Raw genomic sequence first — 17,662 nt, 5'->3', positions numbered from 1 at the left:
ATCTGACTGTCTGTCTGTCTGTCTGTCTCTCTGTCTGACTGTCTCTGTCTGTATATCTGACTGTCTGTCTCTCTGTCTCTGTCTGTCTATCTGACTCTCTGTCTGTCTGTCTGTCTCTGTCTGTCTATCTGTCTGTCTGTCTATCTGACTGTCTGTCTGTCTGTCTCTGTCTGTCTGTCTGTCTCTCTGTCTCTCTGACTGTCTGTCTTTCTGTCTGTCTCTGTCTGTCTATCTGACTGTCTCTCTGTCTGTCTCTCTGTCTTTCTGTCTGTCTATATGTCTGTCTATATTTCTGTCTGTCTATCTGTCTGTCTGTCTCTGTCTGTCTATCTGACTGTCTGTCTGTCTATCTGACTGTCTCTCTGTCTGTCTCTCTGACTGTCTGTCTCTGTCTGTCTATCTGACTGTCTGTCTGTCTATCTGACTGTCTCTCTGTCTGTCTCTCTGACTGTCTGTCTCTGTCTGTCTATCTGACTGTCTGTCTGTCTATCTGACTGTCTCTCTGTCTGTCTCTCTCTCTGTCTGTCTCTGTCTGTCTATCTGACTGTCTGTCTGTCTCTCTGTCTGACTGTCTCTGTCTGTATATCTGACTGTCTGTCTCTCTGTCTCTGTCTGTCTATCTGACTGTCTGTCTGTGTCTGTCTATCTGACTGTCTGTCTCTCTGTCTCTGTCTGTCTATCTGACTGTCTGTCTGTGTCTGTCTATCTGACTGTCTGTCTCTCTGTCTCTGTCTGTCTGTCTGTCTATCTGACTGTCTGTCTCTCTGTCTGACTGGCTGTCTCACCGTCTGTCTGTCTGTATGATGTCTATTCATATTGTATAGTCAGATGGATAATCATATATTCTATTGTTCATCCATCCATGCATCTATACTTTCATTTGTATGTTTATGCATCCATCTGTTTATTTATCAATCCATCATGTCTATTGTTAAATACATATATTAACAGAAGTTTCCTGTGGTTTGCAGATGACACCCTGTATTTAAATACACCTGATGAGTAAAGGCTATCTTAGCATGTAATTGTCCTGTGGTTCTGCTGAGTGACTTGAGGTTTTGAGGTGTGGTTCAGTTCAGTAATGCCAGATAAACCAGGTGAACCCAATGTTTAGAGTTTGACCTGAGGACAACATTGTAGCTTATATCACCACACACACACAAACACACACTCAGTATGCTGACTAGACTGCTCACGGCTTGCGTTATGTTTATGAATTCATAGGGGTTTTCTTCATGCAGTATGAATACTCTATATGTGATAACTAGAAATGAATGACCCTGGAAGACAAATATGACATTTAGTATTTGTTTGGATTTATATACAGATTTTATTTCTACAAAACACATCAGAAGTTCTTAAAGGGATCGTTCATCCAAAAATGAAAATTATTTTGAAAAAGCAGAATTGAATCACTGACACTATCAACATAGACAGAGCCAATACCTTTAAAAATATATTATAAAAAAAAATAAAGTACAGAAATATCCTATATGCATTTACTAATATAAAATAAACATTTAAATTCAAAGACAGTAGCTACATTAAAAGCATTACATCTCATCTAGAGTGAACTGAATTATTGATTCATGTTGATGAATGAGAAAGAATGTGCAATTTGTAGAAAATGTGCAAAAGTTTTCTGTGCCTTAAGGTGCACAAAGTTGATTTTAAACTGCAGGCTTTTCCATTTAAGTGTAATTTAAAAACACTAAAAATATTCCATATGAAAACACATAGAGCTGCTTTGATTGCACATATTTCATACATTCCAGCAGTTACACAGACAGATATATAGGATCAAGGCACAAATAAAAACAAATGCTACCTATTCACAGCCCTATTTGGTCTTCATAAATGGACAAGAGCAGCAAAATGCCCCAACCGCTCAAAAGTCCCAGATTCTGCAGGAAAAATATCAGCCAAGGTCTTTTAGTGTCCACGTGAACCAGGGAAGGAAGCTGGAAGACAAAAACAGAGTTAAATCACACTGTTCACAGCTTGATAATGCGGTTATGTGAGAAAACATTTTCCACTGAATAGATTGTAACGTACCATATCTGCCAGACCAACATACAGAAAGAGGCCGGCGGTGACAGCCGAAATCCACTCCTTAGCAAACGTTTCAGTGGAGACAGACAGAGCGATGTACAGACCGATGAAGGAGGTGAGAGAGCTGCCCACATTCAGCAGAAGAGCCCACTTGACTGACAAACCACAGTGCAACAGGATCGCAAAATCACCTGAGACCAGAGAAAATATATTCAGATGAAGCACATAGGAAAGAAGAATCACTGTGGAGATTTCTGTTATTAAACAAATGGAGACTTTTGCTGAGGTTCTCAGCTTCTCAGAATGAACTCTTAAGAAACTTTGAACCAAGAAAACCAAGCCTTAAATATTATATATATATATATATATATATATATATATATATATATATATATATATATATATATATATATATATATATATATTCCCAGCAGTTTTCCTTTTGTTTTACATTTTCATCTAAATAAAGTCAAAATACAAACAAACATACACAGAAATAAATGTAATGAATCCAAAATAAGCTCCTTTCCCAAAAATTATGAAAATGTGTAATTACTTTCTTTTTTTGGAGTGAAATGTGACTCAGGTAGTGCTTAACAGTTTTAGTAAAAGATTTTTGATTGGATGATGAAGATTAATTTAAAAATATAAATTAAGTAAAGGCAAATCAATTTGACCATTAAACCATAAAAATTTTACAAATCAAAATTCATTCATTGAGTTTAGTTATTTTAGTGCCCCTTTGATTTAATATTAAAGTATTTGTTAATATTTAGATTTTTTTTCTGTTAAGTTTTAGTTATTATTAAATATGTCTATAGTTTTTTTTGTCAAGTTTAAGTTTTTTATTTTATTTTATTTAGTAAATTTTATTTTACTACTTCAACCTTAAATAAAATCTTTTTTTTACTGAAATATATATGAAACATAATTTAGCAGAATAGTTAATTTACATTTTTTTGTACATTTAAGTTTTAGTTAACAATGATAACTGTGGTTGAATGATTAATAATTGAAAATGAATCTTTTACTTTCATAGAGAGGCGTGTAAATGTATTTCCTTGTTCGACAGGAGAAGCACACCACAGGACTTATCAGTCTCTTCATTCTGTGTTCTCATGAGAGCAAATATCATGTATGTGCAGAAAGCATGAGGCAATTCTAATCTAGTGGGGTGTGGTTATGAATGTTTTATGAACGCAGGTGTCAAAGGTGTCTAATCTGTGTTTATCTCATGACTCACACCAGGAAACATGAAGAGATTCTACAGAAACCACTGTTTTCACAAAGTCCTTCAGCAGTGACTATCAGCTAGTCAGCGCTTCTATATATAGAACCAGTAGTGTTGCCAGAAAAGAGATTCTGGGTGTGCATATGAAAATCTGGGTGTGCCACATTTATTGTCAGATTACTGTGCAAAATTATGGGATAGTATTTTTGTCACACTGCTTCAGTCCAACCATACTCCTAGTGTTAATTTGCAGGTCGTGTCAAGATGTAGTTAATTGTTAAATGTAATAATTTTCTTCCAAATACGATAAATTTGAACTTTAGCTATTTCATTTTGTTTATTTTTCATTACAATTTATTCACTTTAAATAAATTATAATATATAATTATAGGATTAAAATGAATTGTAGTTGCTCAATATAGATCTTTTTTCATGTTTTTGTAATGTCTGGGAAGCCAGAATGCGCATGCATCAACAGAAACATTTATTAGCTGAACCCTGTTTTTTTTACGTGCCATTTATAGCAAGCCATATTACAGATGATATTACAGATGTTTTGTCAGATTTAAGTTGAAGCGCGTGCCGAACCGTGTGTGGTGAACCGAACTGTTTGGTTTTTTTATTTCAGCGAACCGTGCCATCCCTATTACCTCAACAATAATCAATCAATTACAGGCCTAAAACAATCATGCCCGAGCAGACGGATATTAGTACATCTCATCACACCGGCACCCGCGTCTAAATCAGTTGTATGGTCTGGTTTTCAGTCTAAAACAGTTGTGTCAAGTATAAATGTCTCGTCTGTTTCGGGAGGTGCGCGCGCAGTCAGCGGAGGCTCGCACCTTTTTTTCTCAGATTTTGAAAAATCTTCGCGATCGACTTAAAATGCTTCCAAGATCGACTTGTCGACCGCGATCGACGGGTTGGTGACTCCAGATATAGCGACCAACTTTTTTTGAGCAAGCATTGATTATGCGTGATACAGTCTCAATTTGTGGGACGCATGTATTGGGCTTCAAACGCTGTGCGCGCATGCGCTACGCGGGACGGGTGGTCACCCTACCTGGCACACCCGTATAGAGTGTGTCCACCTTTGTGTGTGGGTCCATGTACATGCTGAATCGACAGGTAAAAAAAAGCCTCAAGTCCAAATATTCATTTATCACCAATTAACTGTTTGACAAACACTTCCTGCTTCGATGTCCAGATCTGAATTTAAAAAAATCTCAAACAGGCTCCGAAGTGCCGATCTGAATCAACCGAGTCGCGAACAGGCTCCGAAGTGCCGATCTGAATCAACCGAGTCGCGAACATGCTCCGAAGTGCCGATCTGAATCAACCGAGTCGCGAACAGGCTCCGAAGTGCCGATCTGAATCAACCGAGTCGCGAACAGGCTCCGAAGTGCCGATCTGAATCAACCGAGTCGCGAACATGCTCCGAAGTGCCGATCTGAATCAACCGAGTCGCGAACAGGCTCCGAAGTGCCGATCTGAATCAACCGAGTCGCGAACAGGCTCCGAAGTGCCGATCTGAATCAACCGAGTCGCGAACAGGCTCCGAAGTGCCGATCTGAATCAACCGAGTCGCGAACAGGCTCCGAAGTGCCGATCTGAATCAACCGAGTCGCGAACATACTCCAAAGTGCCGATCTGAATCAACCGAGTCGCGAACAGGCTCCGAAGTGCCGATCTGAATCAACCGAGTAGCGAACAGGCTCCGAAGTGCCGATCTGAATCAACCGAGTCGCGAACATACTCCAAAGTGCCGATCTGAATCAACCGAGTCGCGAACATACTCCAAAGTGCCGATCTGAATCAACCGAGTTGCCAACAGGCAGGGGCTTAGCCATCTTTTCAGAAGTGAGGGGGACATATACATACACACATTACAATATAATATAAAACATTACAATAGAACATTTTTGTAATCTATAACCTACCAGTCAACAGTTTATGAACAGTAAGATTTTTAATGTTTTTAAAGAAGTCTCTTCTGTTCACCAAGCCTGCATTTATTTGATCCAAAGTACAGTAAAAGTTTTAAAAGTTTTTACTATTTAAAATAACTATTTTCTATTTGAAAATATTTTTAAATGTAATTTATTCCTGTGATCAAAGGTGAATGTTCATTCATTACATCATTACTCCAGTTTTCAGTGAAATCAAATCATTCTAATAGGCTGATTTGCTGATTATCAATATTTAAAACATGAGTACATTTTTTTTCAGCATTCTTTGATGAATAGAAGGATCCAAAGATCAGCATATATGTGAAATAAAAAGCCTTTGCAACATTATACAGTATATCATTCAAAAATATAGATTTATTTTGGAAAATAAATTATAGATATGAATACTTTTATTTAGCAAGCTTTAAAATCTCAATAAATAACATTTTGAAATATATTCAAATAGAAAACAGTTATTTTAAATAGTCTAGTAAAAATATTTAAGTTTACTGTTTTGCTGTAGTTTGGATCAAATAAATGCAGGCTTGGTGAACAGAAGAGACTTGACTGGTAGTGGATACTATAGGGAACTTTAATTGTTCTCTAATTTCTAGCTTTTAATTTGCTTAGAAATCTATAACTGCTTGACAACAACAAATAATAATGATTTTTTTAAATATACAAACACTTATTTATCACATAATAAGGCAGAATAGTCTCTATACTGTAATAAATCTATGTCAGTTAGCACTGTTTTGTTGATATACTTTATTTATCACCTGCTGGAGATTATTTGAAAAACCATATATTGTCCCCATCGTATATTATATGTCTTCGTGTTTCCAAAAGTTTCTGTTCTTCTGTCAAAACAACTGTTTTCATATAGCAATAGCTGGACGCTGTTGCCCATATTAGGAGTTTCCTGATATGACTTTTCTGCACGAGAGCGCGCTCCGGCTTCGAGGATGAATGAAACACACACTGCACGAGTGTTTAGCGCTTCTGGGTCCGAATAAAATATCAGGTAATGCGCAGACTATCCTGTCTCTTTGAGTTTAAATCTATATTTATTTACACCAGCTCTTGAAAACATCTATGCGAACACATTTGACTGAAAAAGTGCGGGGGACGAATTTCCATGATATTAAAAGTGGGGGGGCACGTTCAGGCTCCGAAGTTCAGATCTGAATCAACCGAGTCGCGAACAGGCTCCGAAGTGCCGATCTGAATCAACCGAGTCGCGAACAGGCTCCGAAGTGCCGATCTGAATCAACCGAGTCTCCCACACACACACACACACACACAGACACACACACACACGCACAGCAGCACAACTATTTTAAACACTGATATTCAGAAGTGTTTCTGGAGCAGCAGATCATCATATTACACTGATTTCATGTGACACTGAAGACTGGAGTAATGATGCTAACAATACAGCTGCGCATCACAGAAATAAATGATAATTTAACATATATTACAATTGAAAACAGTTATTTTAATTTGTAATAATATCTAACAATATTACTGCTTTTCGTGTGTTTTTGAAAGCTAAATAGAAAAATGCTATGTAGTACATGGTAACATTGAACTCTATCTTTGGATGAAGTTCTTCATACTGCAGAACATTCCAAATCTCTTATTTCCATGACAACACTCCCTATACTGTATGTGCAGCAGACAGCAAGGCAGCTCCCTGTGTGTTGTAGTTCATGTGTGTGTGTGTGTGTGTGAGTAATTGTCTATATTTAATGTCAATCAAGCACAGAGATGCTCACCTAACTCATGCGGCAGCTCGTGACAGAGCACTGCCAGAGACGTGGCCAGACCGGACCGCCACGAGATGGAGAACGCCGCACCGATCGCCAGACCGTCCGCAAAGTTATGGATGCCGTCTCCAATGGTGATCATATAGGGAAGCAAACGCTGCTCTGAGGGAGAAGAGAAGAGAAGACAACTGTGAAACTTTTACCAGTGGCCTGATGGGATATAATACTGTCACTAAAGAGCTCATTTGACTCTCTTAGACGTGTTTTAGTAATATATCATTAACTCCTAGTGTGTATAATCACCTCTTTTGGGGCCAACAGGTTCTGGGAAGGACTTCTCATTTATTTCAGCTTCCACCTACAAAAAATGAAATTTTAAATTAATTAAATATTATTCATAAACTAGTGATGCAAGACATCACATAGAACTAACAAACACGGTGGATAACTACAGATATTCAGAGAATATTTAAGCATCTACAAAATAATTATACAGTTTTATTTAAATACAATTTTAACAATTACATTTAAAATAATAAAATATCAACATTCCTGGTAAATTTCCAAAAAAGTTATTTTAAGCTTCACATGTGTTACTTCAAATGTCTGAACAGAGTTATTATTGTAAAATAGGACAAAAAAATAAAGCCATAATATAGTAATACAACTTATTTTATTAATTATTTTAGTTACTATTAAAGCAATATATATGCATATACATTTATATATTTATATTATTACATTTTATATTATATATAAATATATTTAATAAATAAACATTTTTCTTAAATGTATACATGCATGTGTTTGTATTTGTATATGCATAATAAATATACTGTACACAGTACACTCATATATGATATAAACAAAACTTTTATTTTGAATGTGATTAATCGTGATTAATCATTTGACCGCACTAGTTTATATATATATATATATATATATATATATATATATATATATATATATATATATATATATATATATATATAAACTGTAAGCGTAACTAAAATCATAAATCAGCAGTTAAAACACAAACACACCCCATCTGTATTAGTTTATTCATCACCAAAGACTCTTTTCTGCTTTTCTTGCTGTATAAAAGTAGATTTGGGTGTGATTTTCTCACCAGATCGGCCTGTGAGTTGGAGTGTTTGTTCTGTTTCTCTCGCTGGAACATCTGCAGGACTTTGCCGTGATCGCAGTGATGACCGTCAGACTCCTCCTGTGAGCACAGCATCATGTTAACAGTTGGGTATGCATTTATAATCGCCGCCCTCTCGAACGACACAAGAGACTCACTTCATCATGATTGTGATTATGATGTCCACCGCGAGTAATGATGGAGAAGATGCTTTCCATCAGGTAGAAGAAATAGATGCCTGCGATAAGCACCAGAAGTTTGTACACGTAGTCGTAGTTGTCCTCGGCGTGGTCGTGATCGTGTCCGTCCTCGTGAACGTGGAGGCCTAAGAACTGCACAGAGATGAAACCACATTAAAGCTGATTTCCCAGCAGCGCTGTGCAGTAATTCCTGTCTGCACTCAATAAGCCAGCTCTGTTTCTCTCAGCAATCTTGTTATTTTCAACTCAGGGTGGTGACACGGTGTGACAGGGCTGTAGTTATGTTGACACGGATCTAAACGGATGAGGGAAACGTGGGCGCTGTCTGAGCTCGGGGGAAATAACGGGTGCCAGGCCTGCCGCCGAGACCCATTCTGCCCCGTTAAACCAGAAAACTGAGCTTTTGGCAAAACTTGAGAAGATGCCCAGAAGAAGAGTGATCGCAGGGAGGATGAAGGATAAAACTAAAACAGCAGCCTCTGTAAAAAGACGCAAGTTGCATGCAAAAGTCGACATGTCAGCAATATGAAATATGAAATTTACGCTCCTTTGCCCTTCATAAGTAATTCCAAGTTATTCCAAGTTAAAGATTAACTTGTGTTTTAGCAGTGCCTCTCATGATTTAGGATGGAGTGTAATAAAATTTAATTATGATGAACACTTGGGGAAAGATTGAAAGTATTTTTCAAGAAGTTTCAGTGACAAAAGCTTTGGGGTCGGTAAAAAGTATGAAAAATAGTTTCTTTTTCTCACCAAGGCTGCATTTATTTGATCAAAAATACAGATATATTGTGAAATATTATCGCAATATAAAATAACGGTTTTCAATGTGAATATATAGTAAAATGTTTGTTTTTTCTGTGATGTGCAGCTGAATTTTCTTGATCTTCAGAAATCATTCTAATATGATGCATTACTGCTCCACAAACATTTCTGATTATTATCAATGTTGAAAACAAGGGAATATTCTTGTGGAAACTGTGATACTTTGTCATTTTTCAGGATTGTTCGATGAATAGAAAGTTGAAACTAGATCTTTTGTAACATTATACATGTCTTTACTGTCACTTTGGATCTAATGCATCCTTGCTGAAAAAAAGAACACTTTTAAAAAAAAACAAATGTTCAAACCCAAAAGTTTGCTGGTATAGTGTATATACAGATACATTCAAAAGAAAAGCTGAGGGATGTGATTTGTTCCATTCAGAGGCTCATCTTTTCCATTTAAACTGTGTTTACTTATTCAACTATGTTTTTTTTGTGCTATTTTCTCAGTGGTTTGTAACAATAACAACTGCTTTGTAGCACAAATCACTAAATGATGATTACAGTGAATGGGACGCAGACAGCCAGCAGTTGTGTGTGTGTTGTGTTGAATGCGGGCATTTTCTCACCGCGGGCAGCAGATGCAGAAGAGCGTCTCCCGTCAGAGATCCCACAGCCAGACTGATGCAGAACTGGATGCAGAGCTCGAACACTCGTGTGCACGCGGTGAACAGCAGCACCACGATCCCAAACATGGCCATCAGACAGATGATGAGGTTGGCCAGTGTGGCGTATCCATATCCTGCAAACAAAGAGCTCATTCAGAGACTGTACACACACACACAACAACACACTCCTCCAGCAGAATGAAGGACAGCATTGTGCTTGAGGTATTCTCTTCTCCTCAAGGACGCATTCACACTGAGCTTCAGAAACCGTTACGGGCAATCATAGCAGAGTCAGGTTTGTTACGAGAAAACACTCTTCTCCTTTTTCCGGTTTACAAGTTTGAATGTGTTTTTTCCTTCTTTTTTTCTTTTCTTTTTTGCAAACAGTTAAAATACATACTGCCTTGTTAAATAATATAATATAATATAATATAATATAATACTTTTTTTATTACCTTTTTATTATTTTTCACACAGTATTTTAGCAATAAAATCATTATTTTTAGTTCATTGAGATTAAATGAAGTTAAATCCTTGAAGTTTATACGGGTAAATTTATCTTGTTCATTAAAAAAGGACATTTTACCAACTTCACAGCATAGTACAAGGAAAATCATCCTTTCATTACATGAAAAAAAAAACATTAAATGAAATAATGATGAATAAATGCAATAACTAATGATACACAATTTTTCTCATTTTCATTTAGTTTAACTTGATGTGCTAAAACAGCTACAACTGAAATACAATTAATTAAAACTATATAGGCATATAAAAAAACATAACAAATATATATATATATATATATATATATATATATAAACCTAAAATATTCATAAAAACTACTATAGTATCTCAAACAACAAACTGATGCATACAATTATTTTCCAATAAAATATATTTAAAAATATTATAAGAAATGTTCATTCTCAATAATATTTGTGTTATTAACATTACTAATATTTTCTGTATTTTAAAGTGCCTGTAACGATATGTAAATATAAAATAAAACAATGTCATATAAAAAAAAAACATCTTTAAAAAAAGTCTAATTGTCTTTAAGCAAAAGATAATAGTTTTCTTTGAGTGAGATGTAATATTTTTCATGAGATTCATCCAATCGTGTTTATTAGCCTTGTTTTGGGGAGAAGCCAATTTGCAATTTGAAAGCTTTGATTTTACAATTGTGAATTATTATGGTGGTTATTAACTTTTTTAAAGAAGAAAGTTATCATTATATCAGTTACATATCACATCGCTGAATCATATAATGATAAGATATAATGATATAATGATTATAAGAGTGCTATGTAACAGCTGACTCACTCTCGGCAGTGCTGAGTGAATCTGGGCTGACGGGTGCAGGACTGATCTCAGAACAGCCTCCGCTGAGGATCTGCTGAATCAGAGCAGGGCTGATCTGGGTGAACTGATCTCTGCTCAGCGATGAAGAGTTCAGCCGGTGAATCCTCAACAGGTCTCCAGCGCTGAAACAGGCCTGCGAGCGCAACAGAGTCCACACTGAGTCATGCAAATGCACCAATGCATAAAACATATTTCCACATGAATATTTCATTTCACAGCACAGCGGCGCCGCTGCTCTGATAATCACGCTTCAAACACTCCTATTTACTGTTTGCTGAATTATTAATTCCACGCATGTCAGACGACAGGTCTTATTTGGACGCAGTGAGAGCTTAGAGGAATCGGAAATATTCATAATGATTAAAATGGTGGTCTGCACATGAACTCTTAATTTGGTTGTGATTGTGACTGGGGACAGATGAAACGCGTGTGTCACAACATCCATCAAGAGAAAGACACATCAGCAGCCGCTGACACTTCATGTTACAGGCCTCATAATCATTTCTCACGCAGCCACATGATTGCTCTCTTCATCAAGTGCCACAGCTAAATGATTGGATTTCTGCGGCGTGCAAAGATTTCCCATGATGCCCCATAAAACTGTAGAATGCACAGGGAAAAAGACGTGTGCTTATGTTGCTGTAAGGTTTAACGAAGCACAGAATCAGGAACTAAAATTTGAATAATAGAAAGTGCAATGCAATTCGAAGGAATACAAGTATCCAAAACCCTTGTCCATAAAATCAAAGTTCATTTATAGCTATAACAGTCCCTTTGCTGAACAATGATCAAGATCAGTTATGTGTTAATTAAAGATCTGTTCAAGTTAATGCATGATTGATTACCACAACTTGTGAGTTCATGTAAAGTTAATCATTTAATAATGCTAGTAAACAAAAAGTAATGACATAGTAAAATAATAATTATTATATAATAATAATAATAAAGATTTACTAAAAAATATGTAAATATTTAATTTTATTTATTTTGTTATATTTAATTACACAATATTTTATTTGTTAACTTGCATTTCATGGAACCACCACTAATAATAATAATAGTGCTTAATTATTGCATGATTTATTAATGCAATATTTCCAAAACTAGGGTTTGTGAGTTGATGAAAAATTCATCATTTAAATGGCAAAAAGTTATATATAAAATAAAATAATAATTATGGAGAAAAAAAAAACATTTAAAATAAAAACTTGCTAAGAAATTATTTAAATATACACATTTTATTTGTTAATCCTTATTTATGTGACCATTAATAATATTGTAATATGAATGCATATAAATGTAATATAATGTATATTTACTATAATAAACATTAATAACATTTCCCCGTATTTAAAATACAACTATTGCATTTAAAATATGGGGGAATGTTATCAACCAAACGATTTTCTTCAAATCCCCTGAAATTTTAAGGTAATATATTTAATGATTTAATAGCTTAATGTAGAATAATTAATAATTTAACAGCACACTCACATTTCACTGATGTCAGTTAATGGTCACATGACACGCAAGTAAGAACAATCTCATATACATATATATAAATTATTCTACATTAAATTATTAAATCTTACATTGACTTATAATTTCAGAGGACTTGAAGAAAATCTTTTAGGTGAAAGTGGTTCATCTGACAGAAGTGTTTGGGAATCTCAGGATTACCGTGTCCCAGCTGTTGTTGGTCTGATGAGCATCTGTCTGACTCTGTCTGTGTGTCTCTGAGCTGTGCTGGTCATCATGGGCATCATGGTCATCATGGTCATGTTCCTCTCCACCCAGGTTTAAAGCCTTTAGAAGCCCCTCAAAATCTGAGCAGAATAATATGATCAAAATCACAACAGTTTATAGATTATACCCTGTATTCTCCCGATGCAGCACTATTGTAGGACTAGCAGACAGTCATACCATGAAGCGTGAGATTATCAGAGCCGTAATGGCTGAAGATGTAATCCAGGAAGTACTGCTGCTCAGGAAGGTGATGTGCTTTCATGCAGTCTCCCCGCAGAGCGTGATAGAGGACGTTTCCCATCACGGCGTCCAGCTCTGTGTGTGTGTGATCGCCGTGCTGATGACTGCTCTCTTCCAGGATGTCCTTCAGAGTGAGACAGGGCTGAGAAACAGACAAACACAAGACAGATGTGGCCATCAGCGTCAAATGTCTATCACTTGTCAGTTTGCATTGCGTCTTGAGAGGTTTGTTTTCATTCTCAATGACAAAAGTCAAGTAGCAATTAGCCTTTGCATGCTTTGCTTTACAGATAACCGTGAGCATTCACTAAACAACATACAGTAGAGGTGACTAAACCTCATGCTGTCTTTTTTATATTTAGGGTCAAATTGACCCACGTTGGTTTAGTATGCAATTTGCCTAAATTTTTAGTTTAGTATTAAATTTCATATGCTCTCAGGTATTTCATATCTTAGTCTTTGTTTCAGTTTTTTTGTGTTTTTCAAAGTGTTACTAAATGGACACCTTTTCATTACTTTAAATAAAATAAAATAATAATAATAAAAATTTTATTTGCCAAAAAAGGCAACATTTAAATTTTTCATTTACTCCAAGTTGAATAAAATCACTAAAATAAATAATAATAAAATGGTAAAAATGACCTAAATACACAACAATACGACATTTACATATTTTTATGTTTAAAATTATCTGCAAAAAAATTCCAGATTTACAGAATGCAGAAGTCTCAGTTTTGAGTAAACTTTGAGTCTTAAATTACATAAATTCTCATGTATTTCATTTTTTGTCTTTGACAAGCTACGAAAAAAGGGTTTTCTGTTTTTTTCTTTCTTCAGTGTTCTTTCAAAGTGTTGATATCATTAATGCTAAAACATAAAAAATGTGTTACATTAAAGTAAAAAGAAAAGAAAATATCGAAGCTACAATTAAGGTTTTCCGGCTTTAGTGTCTTTCAGAAATGTTGATACAATTAACTAAAACTAAAACAATTTTAAAAAGCTGTTACTTGAAATAATAATAAAAATAAATAAAATCAGTCAAAATTTTCATTTAGTTTAAAAACTAAAATAGCTAAAACTATATATAGGTAAATAAATCACATAAAAAATGACTAAAACATTACTAAAACAGATTTGTATGTTTAAAATGAGCTGCAGACACAAAACTGAGATCTCTTCAGGGTTTCAAAACTGAAACAGTGCATTTTCCTTGATTTTCCTTGAATTTTCCTGACATTTCAGTCTTTGACAAGCTACAATTAAGGTTTTCTGTTTGTGTGTGTGTTTTTATTTAGTATTTTTCAAAGTGTTGAGTCTTCTGTAGAAACTTCACATTTGTGACCTTAAATGAGGAAAAGGGTAATCAAATTTCAAGAAGAAATAAATAGCAAATAAATAACAGTATTTCAAATCGTTTTCTAAATCAGGTGAGGGTCTAAATTAACCCTAACACAAGGAGAAGGATAACAAATCGAATGGCATCCTGAAAACCTGCCGACCTCATGTGTGTCAGGCTGATAGTATTTCTCCATCTCCAGAAACATCTTCTCCAGACCCTCAGATTCACTGATGTCTCCATGAGGAGGATGATCGCCGGTGCTGTTGTGGTCATGGTCGTGGCCATAGATCGTTTCGATGAAGTGAAGGGTCTCTTCTCCCCATCGGCCCTCCTGTATGACCCCGCAGGTCTCCAGAGGAGCACTGAGGAACAAACCACACGCTGGAGCCACGGTGAAGAAATCCTCCATCTGAAGCCCCTGAGAGCTGCTGAAGTTACTCAACAGCTGCGAGAGATGACCCACTGAAAGACACTACAGGCAGAAGAGAGAAAGGTCAGAGGTGAAATAATGACACAATCTTAGATGAAAGACTTGTTTTAAAAGCAACAGTTTTGTATTTACATAAAAAAATACAGATAAAACCATCATTTTTTCATGCACTGGTCAATGTTAGGCTATTTTGCATCAATAACGTGTTTTTTTTTTCAGACTTGTGAAAAGAAAATATCCAAAATACATAATTAACTGTTTATTAGAGTTTATCCATTTGCATCTGTAGTTTTCAATTACAATACATATTTTTAAAGACCATAAGTATGTATATATATATATATATATATATATATATATATATATATATATATATATATATATATATATAATTTTTTATTTTTTTCAAAGTTAAAAAAATTTAATGTGTGTGTGTGTGTGTGTGTGTATATATATTTTATAAAGTTAAAAAAATGTAATGTATCACAAGTACTTCAAAACTTGTTTTAATCTTCATGCAATAATCATGTAATAGTTGAATATATTTAAAATACAGGGAAATGCTATTAATGTTAATTTTAATATTAAATATATTTTTTTGTTCGAAGTTAAAAACATATTGTGTTTCATAAGTAACTTTCATAAGGAAAAATCTTAGTGATTTTTTCAGCAAAAACTGATTTCAGTCAGATTTTAATTTATTTTTCCCCATAAAACCATTGTTTGTAATTTGTAATTATTGCAATATATTTAATAACGAAGGACAATGTTATAGTGCAGACAGGGTAAGAGCCTTAGTTACTTATAAGGTTAAAGTCAAAGTCCACTCACATAAACACATTTTTCTAGTGCTTTCTGGTAATCAAGATGGTTATGCTGGTTTTGTGGAGTAGTTTTATCAATACAATAAACCAAAACATAAGACATTGAGACTAAACTCTACACAAATTAACTAATTTGATCTGAAAGGTTAAACTCTGGTCAAGGGGAGAAAAACTCTTTTTCCCCCATTCTTCCGGTAACGTTAATAGAATGTTTGCTCAACGTTATAGGTCTTTAAAAGTGTTATTAAAACAGAAGCATTTTAGCTAGATGTTTATCTAACATTTTTTTTATGTTTTACTTGTTTTAGAAAATTCTGAGAACATTAAAAAAATAACTTTCCATAATTTTTTTGTAAAATTATGAAATATAATGTTTTAAAAACAATTAAAAAAATTATTCCCAAAATGTTTTATTTCATCAAGTTTATCTAATGTTTTTTTTTTTTTTTTTTATAAAATTCACAGAACATTCAAAAGTAACATTCCATGTTTGTAAAAAAATAAAGAAATGTTTGCAAAACTTTTGTATAACCAACAAAAAGTTTAAAAAACATTTGAAAGTAATAAAAAAAGACATTCAAAAATCATTTGTTCTCATAATCTACTGGGAAGGTTAAAGAAACAGTACTAAAACATAGTTTTGATATCTGTGAACTCTCTCATACATTTTAAATACAGATAAAAGCCACGGGTCCGTGTTGTGACAACATGCCCCAATACCTGCTAAATGAACTGAATCTTTCATACTGCAAACAAATTATTTGTCACACCACAGGATTACTTAAAATGTAAGTCAAAAAGAGATTATAATTACGCAAAGACATCGGAACCGGTTACAAAACGCATTGTTTTAACAATTAATCTGTTCAGCACAAGTAAAGAAGTTCATGAACGTGTTGCACTTATATAAAAGAGGCACTTTGACGGCACTGAATCTTTATTTCTCTTCTTAGGTGTGATTTATTCTCTCCAACCGTTCTTAACTTATATTTAAGAGATTTTATTTGTATATCATTATGTTTTAAGCCACAAAACAGTGAATTAGGCGCCTGTTCTCCAGTCAGATTGGTTCTCTGAGCTGTAGCGCACGAGCCTTCGCTGGACCTCGACCTCTCCAAAAGTCCGCAAATACAGCGATCCTACCTTTCCACACGACACACCGGAGCACTGCACACGGTTCTCCAGCCGTTCAAACACCGAGACAAGCGCATCTTCTGTGAGGAACTCTTCACCTGGAGCCACCAAATCCACAACTTTCGCGTAAATCTCCTTTTTGTCGCCACGCGCGCCGACAAACGCGCACAGGCAGATGAAACACAGAACTAGAACACCTCTAGCCTCCATAACCGGTGTGTTTTATCCCGTTTTTCGGTATTGAGGGGGGCTTTCAGGTGAGATATGTCCGATAGACTGCGTGCAGACACAAAGCAGCTTTAGAGAGCCTCAGACGGGTGAAACCTGCTCAGGTAGAAGCTCTTCTTGCCCTCTGATTGGTCACTTCTCCACCTGCACTCAAACACGTCTCATAAAGGAGGGAAGCCACTTCCGTTCACTTGCACTGAGGGGTTCGGACAGGGGTTGCCCGCTCTGGAGATCACATTTCAGGTCTTTTCAACACTTGCCCTATAGAAATAATCCCAAACATGTGATATTTAACACAAACAATGACAAAAAAAGAGCTGCAGCCTATTGAAATGCTGCACACCAATACATCTCCTCCCAGAATGGGCCTAATTTCAGGTCTGAGTCAAATGTTCACTGAATGGAGGGACTCATATAGGCACGATTGAGACACAATCCAAACTACTGCTATTAAAAACTATGACATTTTGGCTTTCAGAGAAAGTTTGCATAGATATAAGTCTGGATGATTTTTCCAACACAGAGCTGTTCATCCTGTTTGCACATTAGGATAAAATATTAGACTGAAAAAATAATTT

At 35.3% G+C, this 17,662-nt stretch overlaps 1 protein-coding gene across 1 annotated transcript; it reads right to left on the bottom strand.

The window, feature by feature from the left end:
• Positions 1-1,294: 1,294 nt before the first annotated feature.
• Positions 1,295-17,418, bottom strand: LOC113119832 (zinc transporter ZIP4-like). The gene is made up of 12 exons (XM_026289504.1): positions 16,866-17,418; positions 14,629-14,940; positions 13,067-13,271; positions 12,824-12,969; positions 11,105-11,276; positions 9,740-9,912; positions 8,304-8,477; positions 8,131-8,226; positions 7,305-7,359; positions 7,011-7,163; positions 2,056-2,243; positions 1,295-1,961 (listed from the first exon to the last, which is right to left on the bottom strand). Exons 1-12 carry the CDS (start codon positions 17,064-17,066, stop codon positions 1,833-1,835), a joined length of 2,004 nt encoding a protein of 667 aa, XP_026145289.1. The 5' UTR covers positions 17,067-17,418; the 3' UTR covers positions 1,295-1,832.
• Between the last annotated feature and the right edge of the window lie 244 nt (positions 17,419-17,662).

This window comes from Carassius auratus, chromosome 19 (assembly GCF_003368295.1).
Source record: "Carassius auratus strain Wakin chromosome 19, ASM336829v1, whole genome shotgun sequence".
NCBI classification, from domain to species: Eukaryota; Metazoa; Chordata; class Actinopteri; order Cypriniformes; family Cyprinidae; genus Carassius; species Carassius auratus.
The sequence above is the reverse complement of the archived record's forward strand: the minus strand, read 5'-3'. Positions and strand labels throughout refer to the sequence as shown.

Excerpts from the sequence above, each read along its gene's own strand:
- LOC113119832 (XM_026289504.1), bottom strand. The coding sequence starts at position 17,066 with ATGGAGGCTAGAGGTGTTCTAGTTCTGTGTTTCATCTGCCTGTGCGCG. Across the intron at positions 13,272-14,628 it reads ATCAGCCTGACACACATGAG|CCCTGTCTCACTCTGAAGGA; the intron begins GTCGGCAGGTTT and ends TCTGTTTCTCAG. Across the intron at positions 8,478-9,739 it reads TTCTGCATCTGCTGCCCGCG|TTCTTAGGCCTCCACGTTCA; the intron begins GTGAGAAAATGC and ends ATCTCTGTGCAG.